At 48.4% G+C, this 27,352-nt stretch overlaps 2 protein-coding genes across 2 annotated transcripts; both read left to right on the forward strand.

The window, feature by feature from the left end:
* Positions 1-13,649: 13,649 nt before the first annotated feature.
* On the forward strand, positions 13,650-18,849 carry RHO (rhodopsin). The gene is made up of 5 exons (XM_073574964.1): positions 13,650-14,017; positions 14,700-14,868; positions 15,427-15,592; positions 16,939-17,178; positions 18,242-18,849. Exons 1-5 carry the CDS (start codon positions 13,657-13,659, stop codon positions 18,368-18,370), a joined length of 1,065 nt encoding a protein of 354 aa, XP_073431065.1. The 5' UTR covers positions 13,650-13,656; the 3' UTR covers positions 18,371-18,849.
* Positions 18,850-22,233: 3,384 nt separating this feature from the next.
* Positions 22,234-25,737, forward strand: H1-8 (H1.8 linker histone). Its single transcript, XM_073574965.1, has 5 exons — positions 22,234-22,390; positions 24,336-24,619; positions 24,811-24,952; positions 25,170-25,222; positions 25,465-25,737. The coding sequence occupies exons 1-5, from the start codon at positions 22,336-22,338 to the stop codon at positions 25,660-25,662; spliced, it is 732 nt and encodes a 243-aa protein (XP_073431066.1). The 5' UTR covers positions 22,234-22,335; the 3' UTR covers positions 25,663-25,737.
* Positions 25,738-27,352: the final 1,615 nt, after the last annotated feature.

The following is a 27,352-nucleotide window of genomic DNA, read 5'->3' on the forward strand; positions in this document are numbered from 1 at the left end:
CTCAGCAGACAGTATCACACAGGAGAGGATTAGATACACGGCTCTGCAGTCAGTATCACACAGGAGAGGATTAGATACACGGCTCAGCAGACTGTGTCACACACGATAGGATTAGATACACGGCTCAGCAGTCAGTATCACACAGGAGAGGATTAGATACACGGCTCAGCAGTCAGTGTCACACAGGAGAGGATTAGATACACGGCTCAGCAGTCAGTGTCACACAGGAGAGGATTAGATACACGGCTCAGCAGACAGTGTCACACACGATAGGATTAGATACACTGCTCAGCAGTCAGTGTCACACAGGAGAGGATTAGATACACGGCTCAGCAGTCAGTGTCACACAGGAGAGGATTAGATACACGGCTCAGCAGTCAGTGTCACACAGGAGAGGATTAGATACACGGCTCAGCAGTCAGTGTCACACAGGAGAGGATTAGATACAGCTCCCCAGTCTTGAGCTTCATCCTATTAATACTTGAGGTTGCAGTTCTTTTCTCTCCGGAGCTGCAGGGATGTAGGACACGAGGCTCCGGCTCCCGGTTCCGTCTTTGGGATGATTGACCTCTGGGCTCCGTGGACAGAATCACTGCAGCGTCTTCTCCGGGGTTTGCAGTTCTATCTTCTGCAATCTGCAGCCGACTCCTACAGAATCTAATAATACAATCCCAATACACAACACGTGTGCGACACGTAACATCAGCGCCACATTCACCTGCAGCCGCGTGTCGTCATACAGACAACGGTGAGCAACTCCCTAAAATAATGCTCCGAGTGACAAACTGGGCGACATGGCGCCATAGACCGCGCCTGTGCTCCGCTGACAACCTCAGGGCAGTATGCAGGGCTGGCAAAAAAAATCTTAACAAGTTCAACGAAACCACAGAATCGTAACGTTCAAGAGTTTTATAGTGTTTATTTCGTTAGTATTTTGTCATTTCATCCTTACATTACTCTTACCGGCAACTAAGCCAGCTTTGCTTTTAGACAGTTGTTATCTCCCCCATTGTGGACACTTGTAAGAAGTGAAATCGTGTCATGGATTTTATGTGTAAAGATTTTTTTTTTTTTCCCGCCACTTTATACAAACCCCGAGGGCCGGAATATAAATAGTGTATGAATCCATCTGTCAAGTGCTGGATGACGGCTGTACAGAAGCTCGAAAAGCTGAATAAAGAGTGCAGCTCTGGGGTATAATACAGGAGGTAACTCAGGATCAGTAATGTAATGTATGTACACAGTGACTGCACCAGCAGAATAGTGAGTGCAGCTCTGGAGTATAATACAGGATGTAACTCAGGATCAGTAATGTAATGTATGTACACAGTGACTGCACCAGCAGAATAGTGAGTGCAGCTCTGGGGTATAATACAGGATGTAACTCAGGATCAGTAATGTAATGTATGTACACAGTGACTGCACCAGCAGAATAGTGAGTGCAGCTCTGGAGTATAATACAGGATGTAACTCAGGATCAGTAATGTAATGTATGTACACAGTGACTACACCAGCAGAATAGTGAGTGCAGCTCTGGAGTATAATACAGGATGTAACTCAGAATCAGTAATGTAATGTATGTACACAGTGACTGCACCAGCAGAATAGTGAGTGCAGCTCTGGAGTATAATACAGGATGTAACTCAGGATCAGTAATGTAATGTATGTACACAGTGACTGCACCAGCAGAATAGTGAGTGCAGCTCTGGAGTATAATACAGGATGTAACTCAGGATCAGTAATGTAATGTATGTACACAGTGACTGCACCAGCAGAATAGTGAGTGCAGCTCTGGAGTATAATACAGGGTGTAGCTCAGGATCAGTAATGTAATGTATGTACACAGTGACTGCACCAGCAGAATAGTGAGTGCAGCTCTGGGGTATAATACAGGATGTAACTCAGGATCAGTAATGTAATGTATGTACACAGTGACTGCACCAGCAGAATAGTGAGTGCAGCTCTGGAGTATAATACAGGGTGTAGCTCAGGATCAGTAATGTAATGTATGTACACAGTGACTGCACCAGCAGAATAGTGAGTGCAGCTCTGGGGTATAATACAGGATGTAACTCAGGATCAGTAATGTAATGTATATACACAGTGACTGCACCAGCAGAATAGTGAGTGCAGCTCTGGGGTATAATACAGGATGTAACTCAGGATCAGTAATGTAATGTATGTACACAGTGACTGCACCAGCAGAATAGTGAGTGCAGCTCTGGAGTATAATACAGGATGTAACTCAGGATCAGTAATGTATGTATACAGTGACTGCACCAGCAGAATAGTGAGTGCAGCTCTGGGGTATAATACAGGATGTAACTCAGGATCAGTAATGTATGTATACAGTGACTGCACCAGCAGAATAGTGAGTGCAGCTCTGGGGTATAATACAGGATGTAACTCAGGATCAGTAATGTATGTACACAGTGACTGCACCAGCAGAATAGTGAGTGCAGCTCTGGAGTATAATATAGGATGTAACTCAGGATCAGTAATGTAATGTATGTACATAGTGACTGCACCAGCAGAATAGTGAGTGCAGCTCTGGAGTATAATATAGGATGTAACTCAGGATCAGTAATGTAATGTATGTACACAGTGACTGCACCAGCAGAATAGTGAGTGCAGCTCTGGGGTATAATACAGGATGTAACTCAGGATCAGTAATGTAATGTATGTACACAGTGACTGCACCAGCAGAATAGTGAGTGCAGCTCTGGGGTATAATACAGGATGTAACTCAGGATCAGTAATGTAATGTATATACACAGTGACTGCACCAGCAGAATAGTGAGTGCAGCTCTGGGGTATAATACAGGATGTAACTCAGGATCAGTAATGTAATGTATGTACACAGTGACTGCACCAGCAGAATAGTGAGTGCAGCTCTGGAGTATAATACAGGATGTAACTCAGGATCAGTAATGTAATGTATGTACACAGTGACTGCACCAGCAGAATAGTGAGTGCAGCTCTGGAGTATAATACAGGATGTAACTCAGGATCAGTAATGTAATGTATGTACACAGTGACTGCACCAGCAGAATAGTGAGTGCAGCTCTGGAGTATAATACAGGGTGTAGCTCAGGATCAGTAATGTAATGTATGTACACAGTGACTGCACCAGCAGAATAGTGAGTGCAGCTCTGGGGTATAATACAGGATGTAACTCAGGATCAGTAATGTAATGTATATACACAGTGACTACACCAGCAGAATAGTGAGTGCAGCTCTGGAGTATAATACAGGATGTAACTCAGGATCAGTAATGTAATGTATGTACACAGTGACTGCACCAGCAGAATAGTGAGTGCAGCTCTGGAGTATAATACAGGATGTAACTCAGGATCAGTAATGTAATGTATGTACACAGTGACTGCACCAGCAGAATAGTGAGTGCAGCTCTGGAGTATAATACAGGGTGTAGCTCAGGATCAGTAATGTAATGTATGTACACAGTGACTGCACCAGCAGAATAGTGACTGCAGCTCTGGGGTATAATACAGGTTGTAACTCAGGATCAGTAATGTAATGTATGTACACAGTGACTGCACCAGCAGAATAGTGACTGCAGCTCTGGGGTATAATACAGGTTGTAACTCAGGATCAGTAATGTAATGTATGTACACAGTGACTGCACCAGCAGAATAGTGAGTGCAGCTCTGGAGTATAATACAGGGTGTAGCTCAGGATCAGTAATGTAATGTATGTACACAGTGACTGCACCAGCAGAATAGTGAGTGCAGCTCTGGGGTATAATACAGGATGTAACTCAGGATCAGTAATGTAATGTATATACACAGTGACTGCACCAGCAGAATAGTGAGTGCAGCTCTGGAGTATAATATAGGATGTAACTCGGGATCAGTAATGTAATGTATGTACATAGTGACTGCACCAGCAGAATAGTGAGTGCAGCTCTGGAGTATAATACAGGATGTAACTCAGGATCAGTAATGTAATGTATGTACACAGTGACTGCACCAGCAGAATAGTGAGTGCAGCTCTGGGGTATAATACAGGATGTAACTCAGGATCAGTAATGTAATGTATGTACACAGTGACTGCACCAGCAGAATAGTGAGTGCAGCTCTGGAGTATAATACAGGATGTAACTCAGGATCAGTAATGTATGTATACAGTGACTGCACCAGCAGAATAGTGAGTGCAGCTCTGGGGTATAATACAGGATGTAACTCAGGATCAGTAATGTATGTATACAGTGACTGCACCAGCAGAATAGTGAGTGCAGCTCTGGGGTATAATACAGGATGTAACTCAGGATCAGTAATGTATGTACACAGTGACTGCACCAGCAGAATAGTGAGTGCAGCTCTGGAGTATAATATAGGATGTAACTCAGGATCAGTAATGTAATGTATGTACATAGTGACTGCACCAGCAGAATAGTGAGTGCAGCTCTGGAGTATAATATAGGATGTAACTCAGGATCAGTAATGTAATGTATGTACACAGTGACTGCACCAGCAGAATAGTGAGTGCAGCTCTGGGGTATAATACAGGATGTAACTCAGGATCAGTAATGTAATGTATGTACACAGTGACTGCACCAGCAGAATAGTGAGTGCAGCTCTGGGGTATAATACAGGATGTAACTCAGGATCAGTAATGTATGTATACAGTGACTGCACCAGCAGAATAGTGAGTGCAGCTCTGGGGTATAATACAGGATGTAACTCAGGATCAGTAATGTAATGTATGTACACAGTGACTGCACCAGCAGAATAGTGAGTGCAGCTCTGGAGTATAATACAGGATGTAACTCAGGATCAGTAATGCATGTATACAGTGACTGCACCAGCAGAATAGTGAGTGCAGCTCTGGGGTATAATACAGGATGTAACTCAGGATCAGTAATGTATGTATACAGTGACTGCACCAGCAGAATAGTGAGTGCAGCTCTGGGGTATAATACAGGATGTAACTCAGGATCAGTAATGTATGTATACAGTGACTGCACCAGCAGAATAGTGAGTGCAGCTCTGGGGTATAATACAGGATGTAACTCAGGATCAGTAATGTATGTACACAGTGACTGCACCAGCAGAATAGTGAGTGCAGCTCTGGAGTATAATACAGGATGTAACTCAGGATCAGTAATGTAATGTATGTACACAGTGACTGCACCAGCAGAATAGTGACTGCAGCTCTGGGGTATAATACAGGTTGTAACTCAGGATCAGTAATGTAATGTATGTACACAGTGACTGCACCAGCAGAATAGTGAGTGCAGCTCTGGGGTATAATACAGGATGTAACTCAGGATCAGTAATGTAATGTATGTACACAGTGACTGCACCAGCAGAATAGTTAGTGCAGCTCTGGAGTATAATACAGGTTGTAACTCAGGATCAGTAATGTAATGTATGTACACAGTGACTGCACCAGCAGAATAGTGACTGCAGCTCTGGGGTATAATACAGGTTGTAACTCAGGATCAGTAATGTAATGTATGTACACAGTGACTGCACCAGCAGAATAGTGAGTGCAGCTCTGGGGTATAATACAGGATGTAACTCAGGATCAGTAATGTAATGTATATACACAGTGACTGCACCAGCAGAATAGTGAGTGCAGCTCTGGAGTATAATATAGGATGTAACTCAGGATCAGTAATGTAATGTATGTACATAGTGACTGCACCAGCAGAATAGTGAGTGCAGCTCTGGAGTATAATACAGGATGTAACTCAGGATCAGTAATGTAATCTATGTACACAGTGACTGCACCAGCAGAATAGTGAGTGCAGCTCTGGGGTATAATACAGGATGTAACTCAGGATCAGTAATGTAATGTATGTACACAGTGACTGCACCAGCAGAATAGTGAGTGCAGCTCTGGAGTATAATACAGGATGTAACTCAGGATCAGTAATGTATGTATACAGTGACTGCACCAGCAGAATAGTGAGTGCAGCTCTGGGGTATAATACAGGATGTAACTCAGGATCAGTAATGTATGTATACAGTGACTGCACCAGCAGAATAGTGAGTGCAGCTCTGGGGTATAATACAGGATGTAACTCAGGATCAGTAATGTATGTACACAGTGACTGCACCAGCAGAATAGTGAGTGCAGCTCTGGAGTATAATATAGGATGTAACTCAGGATCAGTAATGTAATGTATGTACATAGTGACTGCACCAGCAGAATAGTGAGTGCAGCTCTGGAGTATAATATAGGATGTAACTCAGGATCAGTAATGTATGTACACAGTGACTGCACCAGCAGAATAGTGAGTGCAGCTCTGGGGTATAATACAGGATGTAACTCAGGATCAGTAATGTAATGTATGTACACAGTGACTGCACCAGCAGAATAGTGAGTGCAGCTCTGGGGTATAATACAGGATATAACTCAGGATCAGTAATGTATGTATACAGTGACTGCACCAGCAGAATAGTGAGTGCAGCTCTGGGGTATAATACAGGATGTAACTCAGGATCAGTAATGTAATGTATGTACACAGTGACTGCACCAGCAGAATAGTGAGTGCAGCTCTGGAGTATAATACAGGATGTAACTCAGGGTCAGTAATGCATGTATACAGTGACTGCACCAGCAGAATAGTGAGTGCAGCTCTGGGGTATAATACAGGATGTAACTCAGGATCAGTAATGTATGTATACAGTGACTGCACCAGCAGAATAGTGAGTGCAGCTCTGGGGTATAATACAGGATGTAACTCAGGATCAGTAATGTATGTATACAGTGACTGCACCAGCAGAATAGTGAGTGCAGCTCTGGGGTATAATACAGGATGTAACTCAGGATCAGTAATGTATGTACACAGTGACTGCACCAGCAGAATAGTGAGTGCAGCTCTGGAGTATAATACAGGATGTAACTCAGGATCAGTAATGTATGTACACAGTGACTGCACCAGCAGAATAGTTAGTGCAGCTCTGGAGTATAATACAGGTTGTAACTCAGGATCAGTAATGTAATGTATGTACACAGTGACTGCACCAGCAGAATAGTGACTGCAGCTCTGGGGTATAATACAGGTTGTAACTCAGGATCAGTAATGTAATGTATGTACACAGTGACTGCACCAGCAGAATAGTGAGTGCAGCTCTGGAGTATAATACAGGAGGTAACTCAGGATCAGTACTGTAATGTATGTACACAGTGACTGCACCAGCAGAATAGTGAGTGCAGCTCTGGGGTATAATACAGGATGTAACTCAGGATCAGTAATGTAATGTATGTACACAGTGACTGCACCAGCAGAATAGTGAGTGCAGCTCTGGAGTATAATACAGGATGTAACTCAGGATCAGTAATGTAATGTATGTACACAGTGACTGCACCAGCAGAATAGTGAGTGCAGCTCTGGAGTATAATACAGGAGGTAACTCCGGATCAGTAAAGTATGTATACAGTGACTGCACCAGCAGAATAGTGAGTGCAGCTCTGGGGTATAATACAGGATGTAAGTCAGGATCAGTAATGTAATGTATGTACACAGTGACTGCACCAGCAGAATAGTGAGTGCAGCTCTGGAGTATAATACAGGATGTAAGTCAGGATCAGTAATGTAATGTATGTACACAGTGACTGCACCAGCAGAATAGTGAGTGCAGCTCTGGGGTATAATACAGGTTGTAACTCAGGATCAGTAATGTAATGTATGTACACAGTGACTGCACCAGCAGAATAGTGAGTGCAGCTCTGGAGTATAATACAGGATGTAACTCAGGATCAGTAATGTAATGTATGTACACAGTGACTGCACCAGCAGAATAGTGAGTGCAGCTCTGGAGTATAATACAGGAGGTAACTCCGGATCAGTAAAGTATGTATACAGTGACTGCACCAGCAGAATAGTGAGTGCAGCTCTGGGGTATAATACAGGATGTAAGTCAGGATCAGTAATGTATTGTATGTACACAGTGACTGCACCAGCAGAATAGTGAGTGCAGCTCTGGAGTATAATACAGGGTGTAGCTCAGGATCAGTAATGTATGTACACAGTGACTGCACCAGCAGAATAGTGAGTGCAGCTCTGGGGTATAATACAGGTTGTAACTCAGGATCAGTAATGTAATGTATGTACACAGTGACTGCACCAGCAGAATAGTGAGTGCAGCTCTGGAGTATAATACAAGAGGTAACTCAGGATCAGTAATGTAATGTATGTACACAGTGACTGCACCATCAGAATAGTGAGTGCAGCTCTGGAGTATAATACAGGATGTAACTCAGGATCAGTAATGTAATCTATGTACATAGTGACTGCACCAGCAGAATAGTGAGTGCAGCGCTGGAGTATAATACAGGATGTAACTCAGGATCAGTAATGTAATGTATGTACACAGTGACTGCACCAGCAGAATAGTAAGTGCAGCGCTGGAGTATAATACAGGATGTAACTCAGGATCAGTAATGTAATGTATGTACACAGTGACTGTACCAGCAGAATAGTGAGTGCAGCTCTGGGGTATAATACAGGATGTAACTCAGGATCAGTAATGTATGTATACAGTGACTGCACCAGCAGAATAGTGAGTGCAGCTCTGGGGTATAATACAGGATGTAACTCAGGATCAGTAATGTAATGTATGTACACAGTGACTGCACCAGCAGAATAGTGAGTGCAGCTCTGGAGTATAATACAGGATGTAACTCAGGATCAGTAATGTAATGTATGTACACAGTGACTGCACCATCAGAATAGTGAGTGCAGCGCTGGAGTATAATACAGGATGTAACTCAGGATCAGTAATGTAATCTATGTACATAGTGACTGCACCAGCAGAATAGTGAGTGCAGCGCTGGAGTATAATACAGGATGTAACTCAGGATCAGTAATGTAATGTATGTACACAGTGACTGCACCAGCAGAATAGTGAGTGCAGCTCTGGAGTATAATATAGGATGTAACTCAGGATCAGTAATGTATGTATACAGTGACTGCACCAGCAGAATAGTGAGTGCAGCTCTGGGGTATAATACAGGATGTAACTCAGGATCAGTAATGTAATGTATGTACACAGTGACTGCACCAGCAGAATAGTGAGTGCAGCTCTGGAGTATAATACAGGATGTAACTCAGGATCAGTAATGTATGTATACAGTGACTGCACCAGCAGAATAGTGAGTGCAGCTCTGGGGTATAATACAGGATGTAACTCAGGATCAGTAATGTATGTATACAGTGACTGCACCAGCAGAATAGTGAGTGCAGCTCTGGGGTATAATACAGGATGTAACTCAGGATCAGTAATGTATGTATACAGTGACTGCACCAGCAGAATAGTGAGTGCAGCTCTGGGGTATAATACAGGATGTAACTCAGGATCAGTAATGTAATGTATGTACACAGTGACTGCACCAGGAGAATAGTGAGTGCAGCTCTGGGGTATAATACAGGATATAACTCAGGATCAGTAATGTATGTACACAGTGACTGCACCAGGAGAATAGTGAGTGCAGCTATGGGGTATAATACAGGATATAACTCAGGATCAGTAATGTATGTACACAGTGACTGCACCAGCAGAATAGTGAGTGCAGCTCTGGAGTATAATACAGGAGGTAACTCAGGATCAGTAATGTAATGTATGTACACAGTGACTGCACCAGCAGAATAGTGAGTGCAGCTCTGGGGTATAATACAGGATGTAACTCAGGATCAGTAATGTGTGTACACAGTGACTGCACCAGCGGGATAGTGAGTGCAGCTCTGGAGTATAATACAGGAGGTAACTCAGGATCAGTAATGTAATGTATGTACACAGTGAGTGCACCAGCAGAATAGAGAGTGCAGCTCTGGAGTATAATACAGGATATAACTCAGGATCAGTAATGTAATGTATGTACACAGTGACTGCACTAGCAGAATAGTGAGTGCAGCTCTGGGGTATAATACAGGATGTAACTCAGGATCAGTAATCTAATGTATGTACACAGTGACTGCACCAGCAGAATAGTGAGTGCAGCTCTGGAGTATAATACAGGATGTAACTCAGGATCAGTAATGTATGTACACAGTGACTGCACCAGCAGAATAGTGAGTGCAGCTCTGGATTATAATACAGGATGTAACTCAGGATCAGTAATGTATGTACACAGTGACTGCCCCAGCAGAATAGTGAGTGCAGCTCTGGGGTATAATACAGGATGTAACTCAGGATCAGTAATGTAATGTATGTACACAGTGACTGCACCAGCAGAATAGTAAGTGCAGCTCTGGAGTATAAGGGTATGTTCCCACGGTCAGTAAACGCTGCTGGTTGGACACTCCATACCTCCGCAGCGTTAAACCCGCAGAAGCCAGATGTTACAGCATAGTGGATGGGATTTCAAGAAATCCCATCTCCGCTATGCGTGCACGGACACCTACAGCTTCCCTGCGGTGACTGACATGCGGCGCATCTTTCCAGACCGCAGAATGTCAATTTATGTAGCGGAGACTCTTCATCTCCGCTGTGTAAATTACCCATTCACTATCATTAGATGTGGTAAAACCACATTATCTGCTTAGCCACATGCATATTAAGTGCAGGAACGTAGCTTACTACACTGTGTACCAATAAAAATGTTTGCCTTGTTTCAGCCGAAAGTTTGCGTACACCTTCAGCTCTCGCCATGAGCTGAGCCGATTGTGAGAACTGCAGTGCACGTGACCACCGGGAACAGAGTTAGCTCCAGTGATCATCTTCAAGCTCTGTTGTCTCTGGATGTCAGGCTGAGTGGTGGCATAATGCCACCATTCAGCCAGAGGCATCCAGATGTAGCAGAGCTGGACTTATCATGGGACAGTATGTATATCTTCTCGGCGGACAGGTATGGTATATTGTTGCTTTTTTATTTTCTCTTACAGGAGATCGAGGGCTTCGGTGGGATAGTCGTTGCAGTAAGTATGGTTTAATTAAGATCTATTAAAGGAGTCTATGTCATTATTTCAATTAAAAGACTTTATTCTGGCTGTGTCTTTATTTAGATATAACTATAGGATTAGTAATGGATGGGTGTCTTATAGACGCTTCTCCATTACTAACCTGTGGGCTTGATGTCACCTGACAATACAAAGGTGACATCACCCCACAAATATGAACCCCACTTGCCACCACTACAGGGCAAGTGGGAAGATCCAGGTAATTTGCCTCAAGTGGTTCATCTTTGGATGCGCCAATCGTGGGGCGGCTGCGGGCTGCTATTTTTAGGCTGGTGAGGGCCAAAATCCATGGGCCTTGCCAGCCTGAGAATACCAGGCAGCAGCTGTCTGCTTTTTCTTTGGCTGCTTAACAAAAATAGGTGGACCCCACGCCAGTATTTTTTTTTTGGAGGGGATCCCACGATTTTTGCTAACCATCCAAGGTAAGCAGACTGCTGCAGCTTTGTGTTATCAGGGTGGTAAGGTTCATGGATATTGGATCCGTACCAGCCTGAAATACCAGTCCCAGTAGTCTGCTTTACTCTGACTAGTTAACAAATATAGGGGGACCCCGCGCTATTTTTTTATTAAATTATTAAAAAGGAGTGGACCATTCTCTGTACTTTCCTCCACTTCCTGCGTCATGTATGTCCGGCTGTGTCACAAGATTCACCATTATGTAAAGTAGCAGATAGAGCGTCTCTGCTATATAAATTGACATGCTGCGGTCTGGAGAGACGCCCCTCATACCCCTCTCTGCGGGTGAGCCGCGGGCATCGGTGCACGCATAGTGGGTAAATCCCATCCACTATGCTGCAACATCTGGACGCTGCAGGTTGGACATTGCGGATGTACGGAGCGTCCAACCCGCAGCGTTTCCTGACCGTGGGAATATACCCCAAGATATCTGCAAACAGGAAATCACTTTTCTTTTCCTTCCCAGAAGCTAAATTTCAATTAGCTTAATTTCAAGTGACAAAAAAAAAACGCATCAAAACCGCAGGTGACCTGCCAGTGACCTCAGATGCAGGTTTGGTGCGGATTTCACCTGCGGCAAATCCTGAGCCGTTCCTGATCATGGGAACATACCCTAACACTAGACAATATTGTAGGTGATGATACTTTTGAACATTTGCTGTTATTTTCCATGTGACCCCAATAATCCGCACTGGATACAGTCTACATTCTGTGAAGCAGAATTGATACATTTCCCCGCATTTCCACATTCGTCCCCGGTCACTTTCCTCAGCCCCTTCTCTCCGTGTGACCTGGATTCGTCCCCGGTCACTTTCCTCGGCCCCTTCTCTCCGTGTGACCTGGATTCGTCCCCGGTCACTTTCCTCGGCCCCTTCTCTCCGTGTGACCTGGATTCGTCCCCGGTCACTTTCCTCGGCCCCTTCTCTCCGTGTGACCTGGATTCGTCCCCGGTCACTTTCCTCGGCCCCTTCTCTCCGTGTGACCTGGATTCGTCCCCGGTCACTTTCTTCGACCCCTTCTCTCCGTGTGACCTGGATTCGTCCCCGATCACTTTCTTCGGCCCCTTATCTCCGTGTGACCTGGATTCGTCCCCGGTCACTTTCTTCGACCCCTTCTCTCTGTGTGACCTGGATTCGTCCCCGATCACTTTCTTCGGCCCCTTATCTCCGTGTGACCTGGATTCGTCCCCGGTCACTTTCCTCGGCCCCTTCTCTCCGTGTGACCTGGATTCGTCCCCGGTCACTTTCTTCGACCCCTTCTCTCCGTGTGACCTGGATTCGTCCCCGATCACTTTCTTCGGCCCCTTCTCTCCGTGTGACCTGGATTCGTCCCCGGTCACTTTCTTCGACCCCTTCTCTCCGTGTGACCTGGATTCGTCCCCGGTCACTTTCTTCGACCCCTTCTCTCTGTGTGACCTGGATTCGTCCCCGATCACTTTCTTCGGCCCCTTATCTCCGTGTGACCTGGATTCGTCCCCGGTCACTTTCCTCGGCCCCTTCTCTCCGTGTGACCTGGATTCGTCCCCGGTCACTTTCTTCGACCCCTTCTCTCCGTGTGACCTGGATTCGTCCCCGATCACTTTCTTCGGCCCCTTCTCTCCGTGTGACCTGGATTCGTCCCCGGTCACTTTCTTCGGCCCCTTATCTCCGTGTGACCTGGATTCGTCCCCGGTCACTTTCTTCGACCCCTTCTCTCTGTGTGACCTGGATTCGTCCCCGATCACTTTCTTCGGCCCCTTATCTCCGTGTGACCTGGATTCGTCCCCGGTCACTTTCCTCGGCCCCTTCTCTCCGTGTGACCTGGATTCGTCCCCGGTCACTTTCTTCGACCCCTTCTCTCCGTGTGACCTTGATTCGTCCCCGATCACTTTCTTCGGCCCCTTATCTCCGTGTGACCTGGATTCGTCCCCGGTCACTTTCCTCAGCCCCTTCTCTCTGTGTGACCTGGATTCGTCCCCGGTCACTTTCCTCTTCTGTTCTTACCCATCAGACAGGTGTATGCTTAATACGTTTATGTGAAGCCAATTAACACTTTGCAACCTTAGCGCGGATTACAAATGATTAATAGAGACCTAAATCCTTTGGTGCTGACACCGACGATGGGGGCTTACCTAAAGTGGCATGTTATAAAGAGCCGGGGTCCCGCGCTCACTCTGTAGAGCGGCTCTATTGGGAACACAGGCTTTTTTGGGTGTCCCTGAGCCGCAGGAGATACAGAAAATTGGTTTCTTTCTAGATTAGTGGGGGAGGGGACTTTTAGGAGCCGCCACTATGAATGGAACAGAAGGTCCTAATTTTTACGTACCCATGTCCAACAAGACTGGGGTGGTACGAAGCCCCTTTGATTACCCACAGTACTACCTGGCAGAGCCATGGCAATACTCCGCTTTGGCCGCATACATGTTCTTGCTCATTCTTCTTGGGCTCCCGATCAATTTCATGACCTTGTACGTCACCATCCAGCACAAGAAACTCCGAACACCCTTAAACTATATCCTGCTGAATTTGGCGTTTGCCAATCATTTCATGATCCTGTGTGGATTCACCGTCACCATGTACACCTCGATGCACGGATACTTCGTCTTCGGGCAGACCGGGTGCTACTTCGAAGGCTTCTTTGCTACCCTTGGTGGTGAGTTGGGCGTTCCCTTCCTCGGCTGGGTATTGGGTTTCTGGGTTTCCTGCTTTATCTGGTGGCAGATCCCTTGTTCGGCACGGGATGGGGATGGGAATACTTTTGATAATTATACCAAGTTATGGTCAATTTTGATTACAAAGATGCCGTCCTTCACTGGGGGTCCCAGACACCGCCCTCTGCTCGGGGTCCCAGATGCCGTCCTCCGCCCAGGGTCTCAGACACTGTCCTCCCCTCAGGGGTCCCGGACGCCGTCTTTCCCTCGGGGGTCCCAGACACCGCCCTCTGCTTGGGGTCCCAGACGCCGTCCTCCCCTCGGGATCCCAGACGCCGTCCTCCCCTCGGAGGTCCCAGACACCATCCTCTATCCGGGGTCCCAGACACCATCCTCCAGTGAGGTCCTAGATGCCGTCCTCCCCTGGGGTCGCAGATCCCATCCTCCACTGGGGGTCCCAGACACCATCCTGCACTGAGGTGGTAGATGCCGTCCTCCACTGGAGAAAGTTAAATCCTGCCCTCCCCTCCAGGTCCCAGACGCTGTACTCTCCTCGGGGTCCCAGATGCCGTCCTCCTCTCAGGATCCTAGATGCCATCCTCCATCCTGGACTCTCCCAGTCTTCCTCATAGTGTTAGACTTTTACCAGGCGCATCCCTGAATTTCTCTAACTCTCTCCAACAGGTGAGATGGCCCTTTGGTCGCTGGTGGTCTTGGCCATTGAGCGGTACGTGGTCGTCTGTAAGCCCATGAGCAACTTCCGATTTAGTGAGAACCATGCGATCATGGGTGTGGCGTTCACCTGGATCATGGCTTTGTCCTGTGCTGGTCCTCCACTCTTTGGATGGTCCAGGTAGGTCTAGAACCAAGAATGACTACTGACTACATAGCGCTACAACATCCATCATGTAATACTTCTGAATAGTATTCTAATTGCTCAGTGAAACTAGAACTAATATCAGATATCACTTTATAGACTGCATAGATTATTAAATAGACCTCTTGGACCTAGTGAGACTGGTGTACTTACTGTGACAATCAATGGTTATGTAATCTTGAGCGTAAAATAAGCACTTTATGAGTCCAGTTAAAGAGTTAGAGAGGTCATGAGTCCGATGTATTCATTCTCTGGCCTCCTACAGCTTGACTGACAGCTGCAGCTTGTACTGAGCAGTGCAAGATCTCTGCAGGGAGCAGGGACAATGAGGAACGGTCAATCAGGAAAGATGGGAGGAGAATGACTAAAAATTATTATACAGCCAGTCTGTGATGGGGTGTAAAAGTAAGTTTACCAGCCTCATCAGGTGTAAGGGGTCTATCTAATAATGCAAGAAGTTTGTTCTGTGAAAAAAACAACTGTCATGTGTGATGTGTGCTACTGCCGTATCTAAGCCTCCGTACCCTTCTGCAGGTACATCCCTGAGGGTATGCAGTGCTCGTGCGGAGTTGACTACTACACCCTGAAGCCGGAGGTGAACAACGAATCGTTTGTGATCTACATGTTCATCGTCCACTTCACCATCCCCCTGACCGTCATCTTCTTCTGCTATGGCCGACTGGTGTGCACCGTGAAGGAGGTGAGGCATGAGGCACCAGGTGCCTCCGTTCTGTAGCTACAATGAAGCCTAGGCGCACTACTGATGAGGGTTGGTCTATTTATAAGCGGGTGCAATGCCAGTGGCAGGCAAAATGGACAACACAAGAAAAAGTACCACTGTAGGGAATGCACACCACAATACGAAGTAAAAAGGCAAAACTTTATTAACTATAACAGTTTAAAACTTACTTAAAACTAAAGCAAAGTTCCCCCCATGCGTGATATAATAATCACAGGCAATAAATGCAATAGACAGATGGCCCCTGTAACATATAATTATCAAAAGATGGAGAAATAATAAATCCTGAGCATGAATGACAAGTTATGAACATATACAGTCACAATCTGATTGAAACTGTCCCCAAAAGTGCCCTGCAACCAAAATGCAAACACAATGAGGTCCCTCCAAATGTGAGTGCCACTTAAATAGTGGCGATACTCAAGCAGCTCCCGTGGCTGAGCATGAATGAGTTAATGCTGAAGTTAAGCAGAAAGTGCTGTCACTTGAGAAGAACCAAAATAACTCAATGGTAGAAAGAACAGGATCATACCTGGAGATTAAAACAGAACAGCCATAAAGCAATGCCAAAATGAGCGCTGCCATCCACCCAGCACTATAGGAGCTGGAGCGTGCGGAGCTGGATGAACTCACACAGTGACCAGGAGGTGACCGCACACTGGTGCACTGGGTCAGTGTGAGCAGAGACATCCGCCCTTACCACATCGATGGCCTCATCAGCTGATTTCCGTTTCCTTCCCTGTCCTGCGTGACACACCAGTACACACTGACCAATAATTCATCAGGTATTTTGCATTAACAATTCACTACACTTCCCCTGACGAAGACGTGCTGTTCACGTCGATATGCGTGGGGCCTTGCTCTCCCTTCCCCCCCCGGCTCCTTGATCCTCTGTCCAGCTGCACTCATGTGCCCAGGATGATGTCATTGCCTGCTGTTCCTCCGCACGCTCCAGCTCCTATAGTGCTGGGTGGATGGCAGCGCTCATTTTGGCATTGCTTTATGGCTGTTCTGTTTTAATCTCCAGGTATGATCCTGTTCTTTCTACCATTGATAATTACATGTTACAGGGGCCATCTGTCTATTGCATTTATTGCCTGTGATTATTATATCACGCATGGGGGGAACTTTGCTTTAGTTTTAAGTATGTTTTAAACTGTTATTGTTAATAAAGTTTTGCCTTTTTACTTCGTATTGTGGTGTGCATTCCCTACAGTGGCACTTTTTCTTGTGTTGTCCGTTCTGTAGCTGGCACCTTGTCCCCCAGGGGTCCGGACGTTGCGCTCACTCCTGTCCTCGCTCCACAGGCCGCAGCCCAACAGCAGGAATCTGCCACCACCCAGAAGGCCGAGAAAGAGGTCACCCGCATGGTGGTCATCATGGTGGTCTTCTTCCTGATTTGCTGGGTTCCCTACGCCAGTGTCGCTTTCTTCATCTTCACCCATCAAGGCTCTGAATTTGGCCCAGTCTTCATGACTCTGCCAGCTTTCTTTGCCAAGAGCTCTGCCATCTACAACCCCGTCATCTACATTATGCTCAACAAGCAGGTACGTCACCACAAAAGTCTCCAAACCTTCCCCGATCCTCCCAATATGGTGTCTCTAGGGTCTGACCAATAAGGAAGCTGCCTGAGACCATCGCAAGAATGGCTAAAGAATTCCAATCTCAAGCTCCTCCCCCTATAGAGGCTCCACCCCTGAGGAGCTTATTTTTCTCATTGGAGGTTTAGCTACTTGCAGATTATAATTCTTCAGCCCTTCGGGTGATATCGTCATCTCCCCATGCACCGACCTCCCACTGAGCCTGTCTCACACACAGCAACCAAAACCAAAGCTGCAGTGTAAAGCATGAAAGACAAAAGTAGAAGCCTGTAATGAGATTTCTGATTACCAGAGCCCTCCAAAGAAAATTCAGCTAAGCAAAACTTTAATGAGTCAGGAGGTGGATTTCAGACCACCATAGGTGTCGTAAGAAAATGTGTCAGAGTTAGAATCGCTGGTCATACCAGCTGCAGTGTAAAGCATGGAGGATAGAGTAGCAGCTTGTGCCTTTGATAAGACAGGAAATGGATTTCAGACTAGCACAGATATTAAAAGAAAATGCCGCCAAGATGGAGTCACGGGTCAGAGAGAAACCACATGGTAAGTGTGTACTGAGTTTCTTTGCTGAATTTTTAGAGCAGAAATGGAGCAGAAACTCCACTTTTTTTTTTTAAAGTTTTGAGTTTCTGCTCTAAAAACTCCTAAAAAAGATATGATTTGCAGTGTAAAGCATGAGGGATATAGCAGCAACCCGAGCCTTTGATAAAACAGGAGGTGGATTTCTGCCTATCAGACTTCAGAAGAACATGTAGCCTCATAGAACAGAGCTGCAGTGTAAAGCATGGAGGACAAAGCGGCCTACGCTTCTAATGAGACAGGAGGGGGAGTTCAGACTACCACAGACTTAAAAAGGAAATGCAGATAAGTTTAAGCCACCGGTCATACATATGCCATAATAAAACCAGAGCAGCAGTGTAAAGCATGGGGGACAGAGAAATAAATCCAGCTATTAAAGTTTGTAAAGTCGTAGTCCCCTGCTATCACTGACGTATCCTCTTTACTCCCACAGTTCCGTAACTGCATGATCACCACCCTGTGCTGCGGTAAGAATCCCTTTGGTGATGATGACACTTCCTCCGCCGCCACTTCCAAAACAGAGGCTTCTTCTGTCTCTTCCAGCCAGGTGGCTCCTGCATAAGAGCGCCCACCAGGCCTGTCTCAGGGTCCGCTGCGTCACTCCGCTCCCACCACCCGCACTCCGTCTCCTTCTCGCCAAGGCGACGAATTACGCAAAAGTCCCCATCCATTATATGACACGTATCTGCTCCTCGAGAAAGAAGAACCGCGCCGCACCCCTTCACTGCTGAGACTGACTCCATCGCTGGGTGACGCATCGGGGCCCTAACGGCAGCGAAGGGGTCAAGACTGTAAATATCCCACTAGGTCCCACCCACCAGAGACTCGATGCGACACTGCCAGTAGCCGCCATTCCCCGGCGCAGAGCCGCCGTCTCCGGACACTTCATACCTCGTATATTTTTTGCAATGCAACAGAAGAGAATATTTTTGTAAGGTTTTATCGTCTTCTGCTTTTTCTCGGTAAGGTCTGGTAGTGACGGTTAGGCCGACCCTCTGCACCTGTAATAAAGATGCAAGTAAAAAGAAACAAAATATCAAATGTCTTCTTGTGTCATTGAAGTTCCCACCGTCCGGAGGACCCGACCCCGCCCCGTACTGGCCGGGGGACCCGATCCCGCCTCATACTGCCCAGGGGACCCGACCCCCATCCCGTACTGGCCGGGAGACCAGACCCCCATCCCGTACTGGCCGGGAGACCAGACCCCCATCCCGTACTGCCCAGGGGACCCAACCCCCATCCCATACTGCCCAGGGGACCCAACCCCCATCCCATACTGCCCAGGGGACCCGATCCCGCCCCATACTGCCCGGGGGACCCGACCCCCATCCCGTACCGCCCGGGGGACCCAACCCCCATCCCGTATCGCCCGGGGGACCCGACCCCCATCCCGTATCGCCCGGGGGACCCAACCCCCATCCCGTACCGCCCGGGGGACCAGACCCCCATCCCGTACTGGCCGGGAGACCAGACCCCCATCCTATACTGCCCAGGAGACCAGACCCCCATCCCGTACTGGCCGGGAGACCAGACCCCCATCCCATACTGCCCGGGAGACCCGACCCCCATCCCATACTGCCCGGGAGACCCGACCCCCATCCTGTACTCCCTGAGACACCCGACCCCATCCTATACTGGCTGGGAGACCCGACCCTACCACTCTGGAGGCCCAACCCCCATCCCGTACTGGCTGAGAACCAACCCCCCCATACTGGCTGGGAGACCCAACCCCCATCCCGTACTCCCTGAGTGACCCGACCCCGCCCCATACTGGCCAGGGGACCTGACCCCATCCTATACTGTCCAGGAGACCTGACCCTACCGCTCTGGAGACCCAACGTTGTGCAGAAGTGGAGTTTTTTCCAAGAGTGGACTATGGAAGGATCTAGGGGTGGCGACAGAGCTGGAGTGGAGCCTCAGTGAAGTCTCAGACGTACTATCTGATGTTCTGTGGTCTTCCCTCTTTGCACACAACACATTATAGCATATCATTCTGCCGTCTGTCAGACTTTAGGTCTTTCTCCGCTGAACACTGGGCCTTTCTGATGGTCTTCTGTCTTCCAGCATAGCCCCTCCCATCCAGGGCTAGTCCCAACTATTAAACTCCATCTGTACCCAACTAAGTGCATGCCAATCACTAAACAGATACTGCATTGTACAGATGTGATTTTATCACAACACATATCTTCAAGGGGGTGTGGGCAGCACCTCCACCACTTCCTGACAACTGCTCCATGGCCAAGTATTAATACCCCAGCTGAAATTCCTGCGCTGGCATCTGCCCCTGCCACCTAAAGGCCACTCTGTGAGCGTGGCCGGTGCTCATCGCTCTGAGGTACGGCCACGATTCTGATGTAAATCGGAGTTTTACCGCCATTCTGTGTAGACATGTGTCCTCATAGGCGTGCGTGAGGGATTATGAGCGCGGTCATATCGTCTCCGGAATGCGGTCTCGTCTTTTCTGCACAGTGTTGTAGATATTTTCTGTGTCTTCTGGTATATGGTGATACCAGCAATGACCACAAGAGGGCGACTGAGGGAAGATGGGTAAATTACTGCACGTGCCGCACTATGCAACCGGACAAGAGCCAAAGGCAAAAATGGCCGATAGGCTGCACTCAGGGGAAAGCGAGGAGAAAACTGTAGTCAGGACTGTTCCATGAAAACATTTTACCTTTACAGTTTCTCTACGTCGCCCCTGCGCACAGTAAGAGGGCTGACTGTGACCTGGTGTATTATACTGCACCTACATGATAGTGCCTAAGTAATACCGACCTACAGAGTCATATAACACGGTCATAGAGCAGCCACATACTACTGTACAGTGCCATATACTATACAGTGCCATATACTGTACAGTGCCATATACTATACAGTGCCATATACTATACAGTGCCATATACTATACAGTGCCATATACTGTACAGTGCCATATACTATACAGTGCCATATACTATACAGTGCCATATACTGTACAGTGACATATACTATACAGTGACATATACTATACAGTGACATATACTGTACAGTGCCATATACTATACAGTGACATATACTATACAGTGCCATATACTGTACAGTGCCATATACTATACAGTGCCATATACTATACAGTGACATATACTATACAGTGACATATACTATACAGTGACATATACTATACAGTGACATATACTGTACAGTGCCATATACTATACAGTGCCATATACTATACAGTGCCATATACTGTACAGTGCCATATACTATACAGTGCCATATACTATACAGTGCCATATACTATACAGTGACATATACTGTACAGTGCCATATACTATACAGTGACATATACTGTACAGTGCCATATACTATACAGTGCCATATACTATACAGTGCCATATACTATACAGTGCCATATACTATACAGTGCCATATACTATACAGTGACATATACTGTACAGTGCCATATACTATACAGTGACATATACTATACAGTGCCATATACTGTACAGTGCCATATACTATACAGTGCCATATACTATACAGTGCCATATACTATACAGTGCCATATACTATACAGTGCCATATACTGTACAGTGCCATATACTATACAGTGCCATATACTATACAGTGACATATACTATACAGTGCCATATACTATACAGTGACATATACTATACAGTGCCATATACTATACAGTGCCATATACTATACAGTGACATATACTGTACAGTGCCATATACTATACAGTGACATATACTGTACAGTGACATATACTATACAGTGACATATACTATACAGTGCCATATACTATACAGTGACATATACTATACAGTGACATATACTATACAGTGACATATAACACGGTCATAGAGCAGCCACATACCACTATCCTACAGCGAGTACCATACAGTGCCATATACTGTACAGTGCCATATAATACCACTATAGTGTCTTATGATACCATTATACAGTGCCGTATGCTAGCATTATACAGTGCACACAGCCTAACAGTTGCCCTCTGCACCCCTATATACAGTGCCATGTAGCCACACAGTGCAGGGCATCCTGCCTGAACACATGTAGTCAGTGCAATCCCTCCACACTGACCCTTCCCATACACACAGGAGGACCGGCCATAACAGCCCTGTATGGGGCGGACACCAGCTAATCAGGGGCACTGATCACACACATCCGCTATATGTGCGGCACCGCGGGAAGGAGACACAACACATTGTCGGAGTCAGATTTCGGTGGGAAAATCTTCTGCATTTTGCAACAGCAGAGAAGTGGATAAGACTTGAATAAATCTCCGCCAGAAACGGAGCCGAGCTGCAGAAACGGAAGAAACATCTCCTCCTCCTCCTCCTCAGACACGAGGGGAAAGGTGCAGAGTTTGGGGCTGATTTCCCTCCGAGGATCAGTGAGGGGAGAACTTCCTTTTTTGGTTTCTGTGTTCAGGAGCTGGGAGTCAGGTGCGGCTGAGAGATGATCAGCGCTGATGGCAGGTGGAGGATATAAGGAGCCCAGGAGGCTGCAGGAGAAGGAGCCATGGGGCCTAAGAAAGCGGCTGATGGAGCGAAGGAGGAGGGAGACGCTGCTGCAGGTAAGATGGGGGCGCACGCTGTCTGTCTGTGCTGGGGTCACACTTGTGGCGGTCCCTTGCACCATTGGGGGTGCACGCTGTCTGTATGTGCTGGGGTCACACTTGTGGTGGTCCCTTGCACCATTGGGGGTGCACGCTGTCTGTCTGTGCTGGGGTCACACTTGTGGTGGTCCCTTGCACCATTGGGGGTGCACGCTGTCTGTCTGTGCTGGGGTCACACTTGTGGCGGTCCCTTGCACCATTGGGGGTGCACGCTGTCTGTATGTGCTGGGGTCACACTTGTGGTGGTCCCTTGCACCATTGGGGGTGCACGCTGTCTGTATGTGCTGGGGTCACACTTGTGGTGGTCCCTTGCACCATTGGGGGTGCACGCTGTATGTGCTGGGGTCACACTTGTGGCGGACCCTTGTACCATTGGGGGTGCATGCTGTCTGTATGTACTGGGGTCACACTTGTGGCGGTCCCTTGTACCATTGGGGGTGCACGCTGTCTGTATGTGCTGAGGTCACACTTGTGGCGGTCCCTTGCACCATTGGGGGTGCACGCTGTCTGTATGTGCTGGGGTCACACTTGTGGTGGTCCCTTGCACCATTGGGGGTGCACGCTGTCTGTATGTGCTGGGGTCACACTTGTGGTGGTCCCTTGCACCATTGGGGGTGCACGCTGTCTGTCTGTGCTGGGGTCACACTTGTGGCGGTCCCTTGCACCATTGGGGGTGCACGCTGTCTGTATGTGCTGGGGTCACACTTGTGGTGGTCCCTTGCACCATTGGGGGTGCACGCTGTCTGTCTGTGCTGGGGTCACACTTGTGGCGGTCCCTTGCACCATTGGGGGTGCACGCTGTCTGTCTGTGCTGGGGTCACACTTGTGGCGGTCCCTTGCACCATTGGGGGTGCACGCTGTCTGTATGTGCTGGGGTCACACTTGTGGTGGTCCCTTGCACCATTGGGGGTGCACGCTGTCTGTCTGTGCTGGGGTCACACTTGTGGCGGTCCCTTGCACCATTGGGGGTGCACGCTGTCTGTATGTGCTGGGGTCACACTTGTGGCGGTCCCTTGCACCATTGGGGGTGCACGCTGTCTGTCTGTGCTGGGGTCACACTTGTGGCGGTCCCTTGCACCATTGGGGGTGCACGCTGTCTGTATGTGCTGGGGTCACACTTGTGGCGGTCCCTTGCACCATTGGGGGTGCACGCTGTCTGTCTGTGCTGGGGTCACACTTGTGGCGGTCCCTTGCACCATTGGGGGTGCACGCTGTCTGTATGTGCTGGGGTCACACTTGTGGTGGTCCCTTGCACCATTGGGGGTGCACTCTGTCTGTGCTGGGGTCACACTTGTGGTGGTCCCTTGCACCATTGGGGGTGCACGCTGTCTGTCTGTGCTGGGGTCACACTTGTGGTGGTCCCTTGCACCATTGGGGGTGCACGCTGTCTGTATGTGCTGGGGTCACACTTGTGGTGGTCCCTTGCGCCATTGGGGGTGCACGCTGTCTGTCTGTGCTGGGGTCACACTTGTGGTGGTCCCTTGCGCCATTGGGGGTGCACGCTGTCTGTCTGTGCTGGGGTCACACTTGTGGTGGACCCTTGCACCATTGGGGGTGCACGCTGTCTGTCTGTGCTGGGGTCACACTTGTGGTGGTCCCTTGCACCATTGGGGGTGCACTCTGTCTGTGCTGGGGTCACACTTGTGGTGGTCCCTTGCACCATTGGGGGTGCACGCTGTCTGTCTGTGCTGGGGTCACACTTGTGGTGGACCCTTGTACTATTGGGGGTGCACGCTGTCTGTATGTGCTGGGGGTCACACTTGTGGCGGACCCTCGTACCATTGGGGGTCCATGCTGTCTAGTAGTCCACTACCCCTGCGTATGCACGCCCAATGTGGCTGCTTGTGATGAGCCTGCCCCTTTAATCTGCCTTATTTCTCATTCTGTTACATTGTATCACAAGTGTCAACTTTAAAGGAAACTAAAGCAAAGCAGAAAGTGGTGAAGGTGAAGACCATGAGCCACCCCTCCACGCTCTCCATGGTGGTGGAAGCTATAAAGAAGGACTCTGAGAGGAAGGGGACGTCGGTGCAGGCCATCCGCAACCGTATCCTGCTGGCGCACCCCACTGTGGACCCGGTGAGGCTGAGGTTTTTACTTAAAGCTGCTCTGAACAAAGGTATTGAGAAGGGGATCCTCGTCCGACCCACGAACTCCAATGCATCAGGTGCCACTGGCCGATTCAAGGTAAGATCGGGTCACAATGGGCTGCTGCTGCACTGGATGTTGGGGGGCGGGGGAGGGTGGGGGTGTGTCTGCTGCTGCACTGGATGTTGGGGGTGTGTGTCCGCTGCTGCACTGGATGTTGGGGGTCCACTGCTGCACTGGATGCTGGGGGTGCTGTTACTGTAACGAGGGGGTTACACTCTCCTCTGCAGTTGGCGAAGCCTGGAGCCAAACCTAAGGTGGAGGGTGAGAACGTGGATCCCAATGTGCAACCAAAGGAGAAGACTGAGAAACCCAAGAAGAAGGTAGTAAAGGTCTCCAAGAAACCAAAGGCTGCAAAAGGGGAACCTAAAGGTATGTTGGGGTCCTTAAACCCTAAACCAGTATGTGCCTCCCTTATAGACTTCATAACAGTGCCTGGATATGAATCCGCTCATATTGCTCCCAATACTATGGGTGCTTGCAGCTCTGGGTGTGACTGGAGAGATGGCTCCGCTCCTGTATGTAGAGGTGCAGTGCTGGGGGCGATGGTGGCTGCTGCTTGTCTGGTTAACACTTGTTTTCTTTAAAGCTGATGAGAACATGGGAGACAAAGCTGCAGACAAGAAGGAAAGGCCCCCGGAGGTGAGAACATCTGCAGACCACCATTGTGTGTGTGGTCTAATCCCAGGATCTGCAGCTCCCACCACTGCGCAGGCTAGGAGTCGTGGTGTGCATTGTAATGTCAGTTATTGATCCAGAGGAAGGTGGAAATGGGTCTAGGCATCCTGGGAGTTGTAGTTCCACAACAGCTGGGGGCTATTATGAGGACACTGTCCTATTAATGACGTGCCAGTATTTAATGACTTCTTCGTGTTCCTTTTAAGGCCAAAGCTGCTGGCAGTAAACCAAAGAAGTCTGCGGCAGAGAAGATGGACAAAGGCCTGACAGCGGCCAAGAAGCCAAAGGCCAAAGCTCTGTCTGCAGAGGAAGGCGCGAAACCCAAAAAGGAACCGGCCAAGAAGAAGGCAAAAGATGGCGAGGAGAAACCTACTGCTAAAAGTAGCAAGAAGGGGAAGAAGTGACCTCCCTGGGGGTCAGGGGGTTTTAATTTATGTAAATGTGACTTTAACTTATTCTGAATAAAGTGTCTAATAAGATGGGAGTTGTCAGCGTCCCCCCTCATGGTGCTGGGTACATCTGTGAGTTCAGCTCTGGAGACATAAGCAGCAGAACTCTGCATTGGATTCAAGCATGGTGTTGAAGGGAATGCGTCCTCAGAAATTAGCTCTATAAACCAGGTTTTGGGATTACACTAACCCTTTCACATCACAAACTGCATATATAAAAAAAAAAAAAAATGTTGCACCCTTCATAGTGGCTGCTAGGGCTCTTTACACATTAAAAAAAAAAATAAAAAATAAAAAATTCACATACACGGCAGCAATAGACCGACTCGGACATTATATGCTGTAGCATCTAATGAGAGCGTACAAAAGCCATTATTACTGATAGAACTTTAAAGACTCATACGTGACATGGATCCATCATTCACATGTCACAGCTCACCTTCTCTCCCTTTCTGCACAACGCTCTTTGCACACGCTCAGATGCTTCAGTACAAAAGATTTAGTCTGCATCAGTCCATTGCTGCTAATATATATTCGGTCGTCCATGACAGCACCACCTGAGAGGGGATCCGCCCTCCAGGAACAGGAAATCCTACAGATACATAAGGGTGGCACCTCTCCCACGCATCAGTTGGTTTCCTGTTCCTGGAGGACAGGATTCCCTACAGATCATGGATGAAGGAATCCCCAGGCCGGCTGTCCTACTCGGGTAGCGGGGGGATCTCCTACCTCGGGCAGTGCGGAGTCCCCTGGAAGCGCCACGGTGGCCTGGGTAGGGTTCCATATCAGTGTGCGGGGCAGGTGGGAGCGGGGTCCAGCAGATGCCTGTCTCCTGCACCGGAGGGTAAGTATGGATCCTCCCCCTGGACCTTGGTCCTGCTGGTGCGGTCTCCCTTCGTCCAGGTCAGGGGCGTGCGGCTGTGCCTTGGTGGCGAGCAGGGTCGGGCGCCGCCATGGCGCTGGTGGCCTGCGCGACCCCTCAGACCGTAAGGGGGGCGGGGCCAGTAGTGCCGGACTGGAAGTCGGAAGTACCCATGGACGTCGGAGTGGGGGGGGGGGGTGAGAATCAGCCCCTGGTCATGACACCTGGTGGTGTCCCCCTCCTGGTGGGTGGCGGAAGAAACCCCTGACTTCGCTACAAGTCTAAGGGAAATTATCAGGATGGAGGTTAAAGCCCTAAAATCCATACCCCGGGGGAGTTGTCTAGGAAGAGAAAGAGAGCAAGTTTTCCCTTCACCCATGACAGCACCACATGAGAGAGGGATCTGCCCCGCCAGGACAGGAACCTACTGAAACATAAGGGGCGGCACCTCTCCCCCCGCTTCAGTTGGGTTCCTGTCCTGGAAAGGAATCCCTCTGACAGCGGCGGTGCCTGTCAGGATGAAAAGACCCAGGGCCGTCCCGGCGTGTAAAAACTGCAGGGCTAGCTTACCTGCGACGCTGGCCGTCGGCAGCTGGTAGTGCAGTCCCCGGGGTTTTGTCTGATCCGGGCCCCGGGTTCGTGCGGGCACGTCCCGATGTCCTCCCTTCGGACGTTCCTCCCTGTGCCGCCCTCCCCCTGCGCGCGCGCCCGTTCCTTCGCCTGCATGCAGGGGAAGCCGGGGGCGGAGACTGACGTCAGCGGCGCAGAGGATTCTGGGAGCGC

This window comes from Dendrobates tinctorius, unplaced genomic scaffold (assembly GCF_039654945.1).
Source record: "Dendrobates tinctorius isolate UK_male_01 unplaced genomic scaffold, ASM3965494v1 ptg000041l, whole genome shotgun sequence".
In the NCBI taxonomy this organism is placed as follows: Eukaryota; Metazoa; Chordata; class Amphibia; order Anura; family Dendrobatidae; genus Dendrobates; species Dendrobates tinctorius.

Bases quoted from the DNA above. Each gene is read 5' to 3' on its own strand.
- RHO (XM_073574964.1), top strand. From the start codon at position 13,657: ATGAATGGAACAGAAGGTCCTAATTTTTACGTACCCATGTCCAACAAG. The intron at 14,018-14,699 runs GTGAGTTGGGCG...TCTCTCCAACAG, and splicing joins CTTCTTTGCTACCCTTGGTG to GTGAGATGGCCCTTTGGTCG. The intron at 15,593-16,938 runs GTGAGGCATGAG...CTCGCTCCACAG, and splicing joins TGGTGTGCACCGTGAAGGAG to GCCGCAGCCCAACAGCAGGA.
- H1-8 (XM_073574965.1), top strand. From the start codon at position 22,336: ATGGGGCCTAAGAAAGCGGCTGATGGAGCGAAGGAGGAGGGAGACGCT. The intron at 22,391-24,335 runs GTAAGATGGGGG...TTGTATCACAAG, and splicing joins GGAGGGAGACGCTGCTGCAG to TGTCAACTTTAAAGGAAACT. The intron at 24,620-24,810 runs GTAAGATCGGGT...TCTCCTCTGCAG, and splicing joins GTGCCACTGGCCGATTCAAG to TTGGCGAAGCCTGGAGCCAA.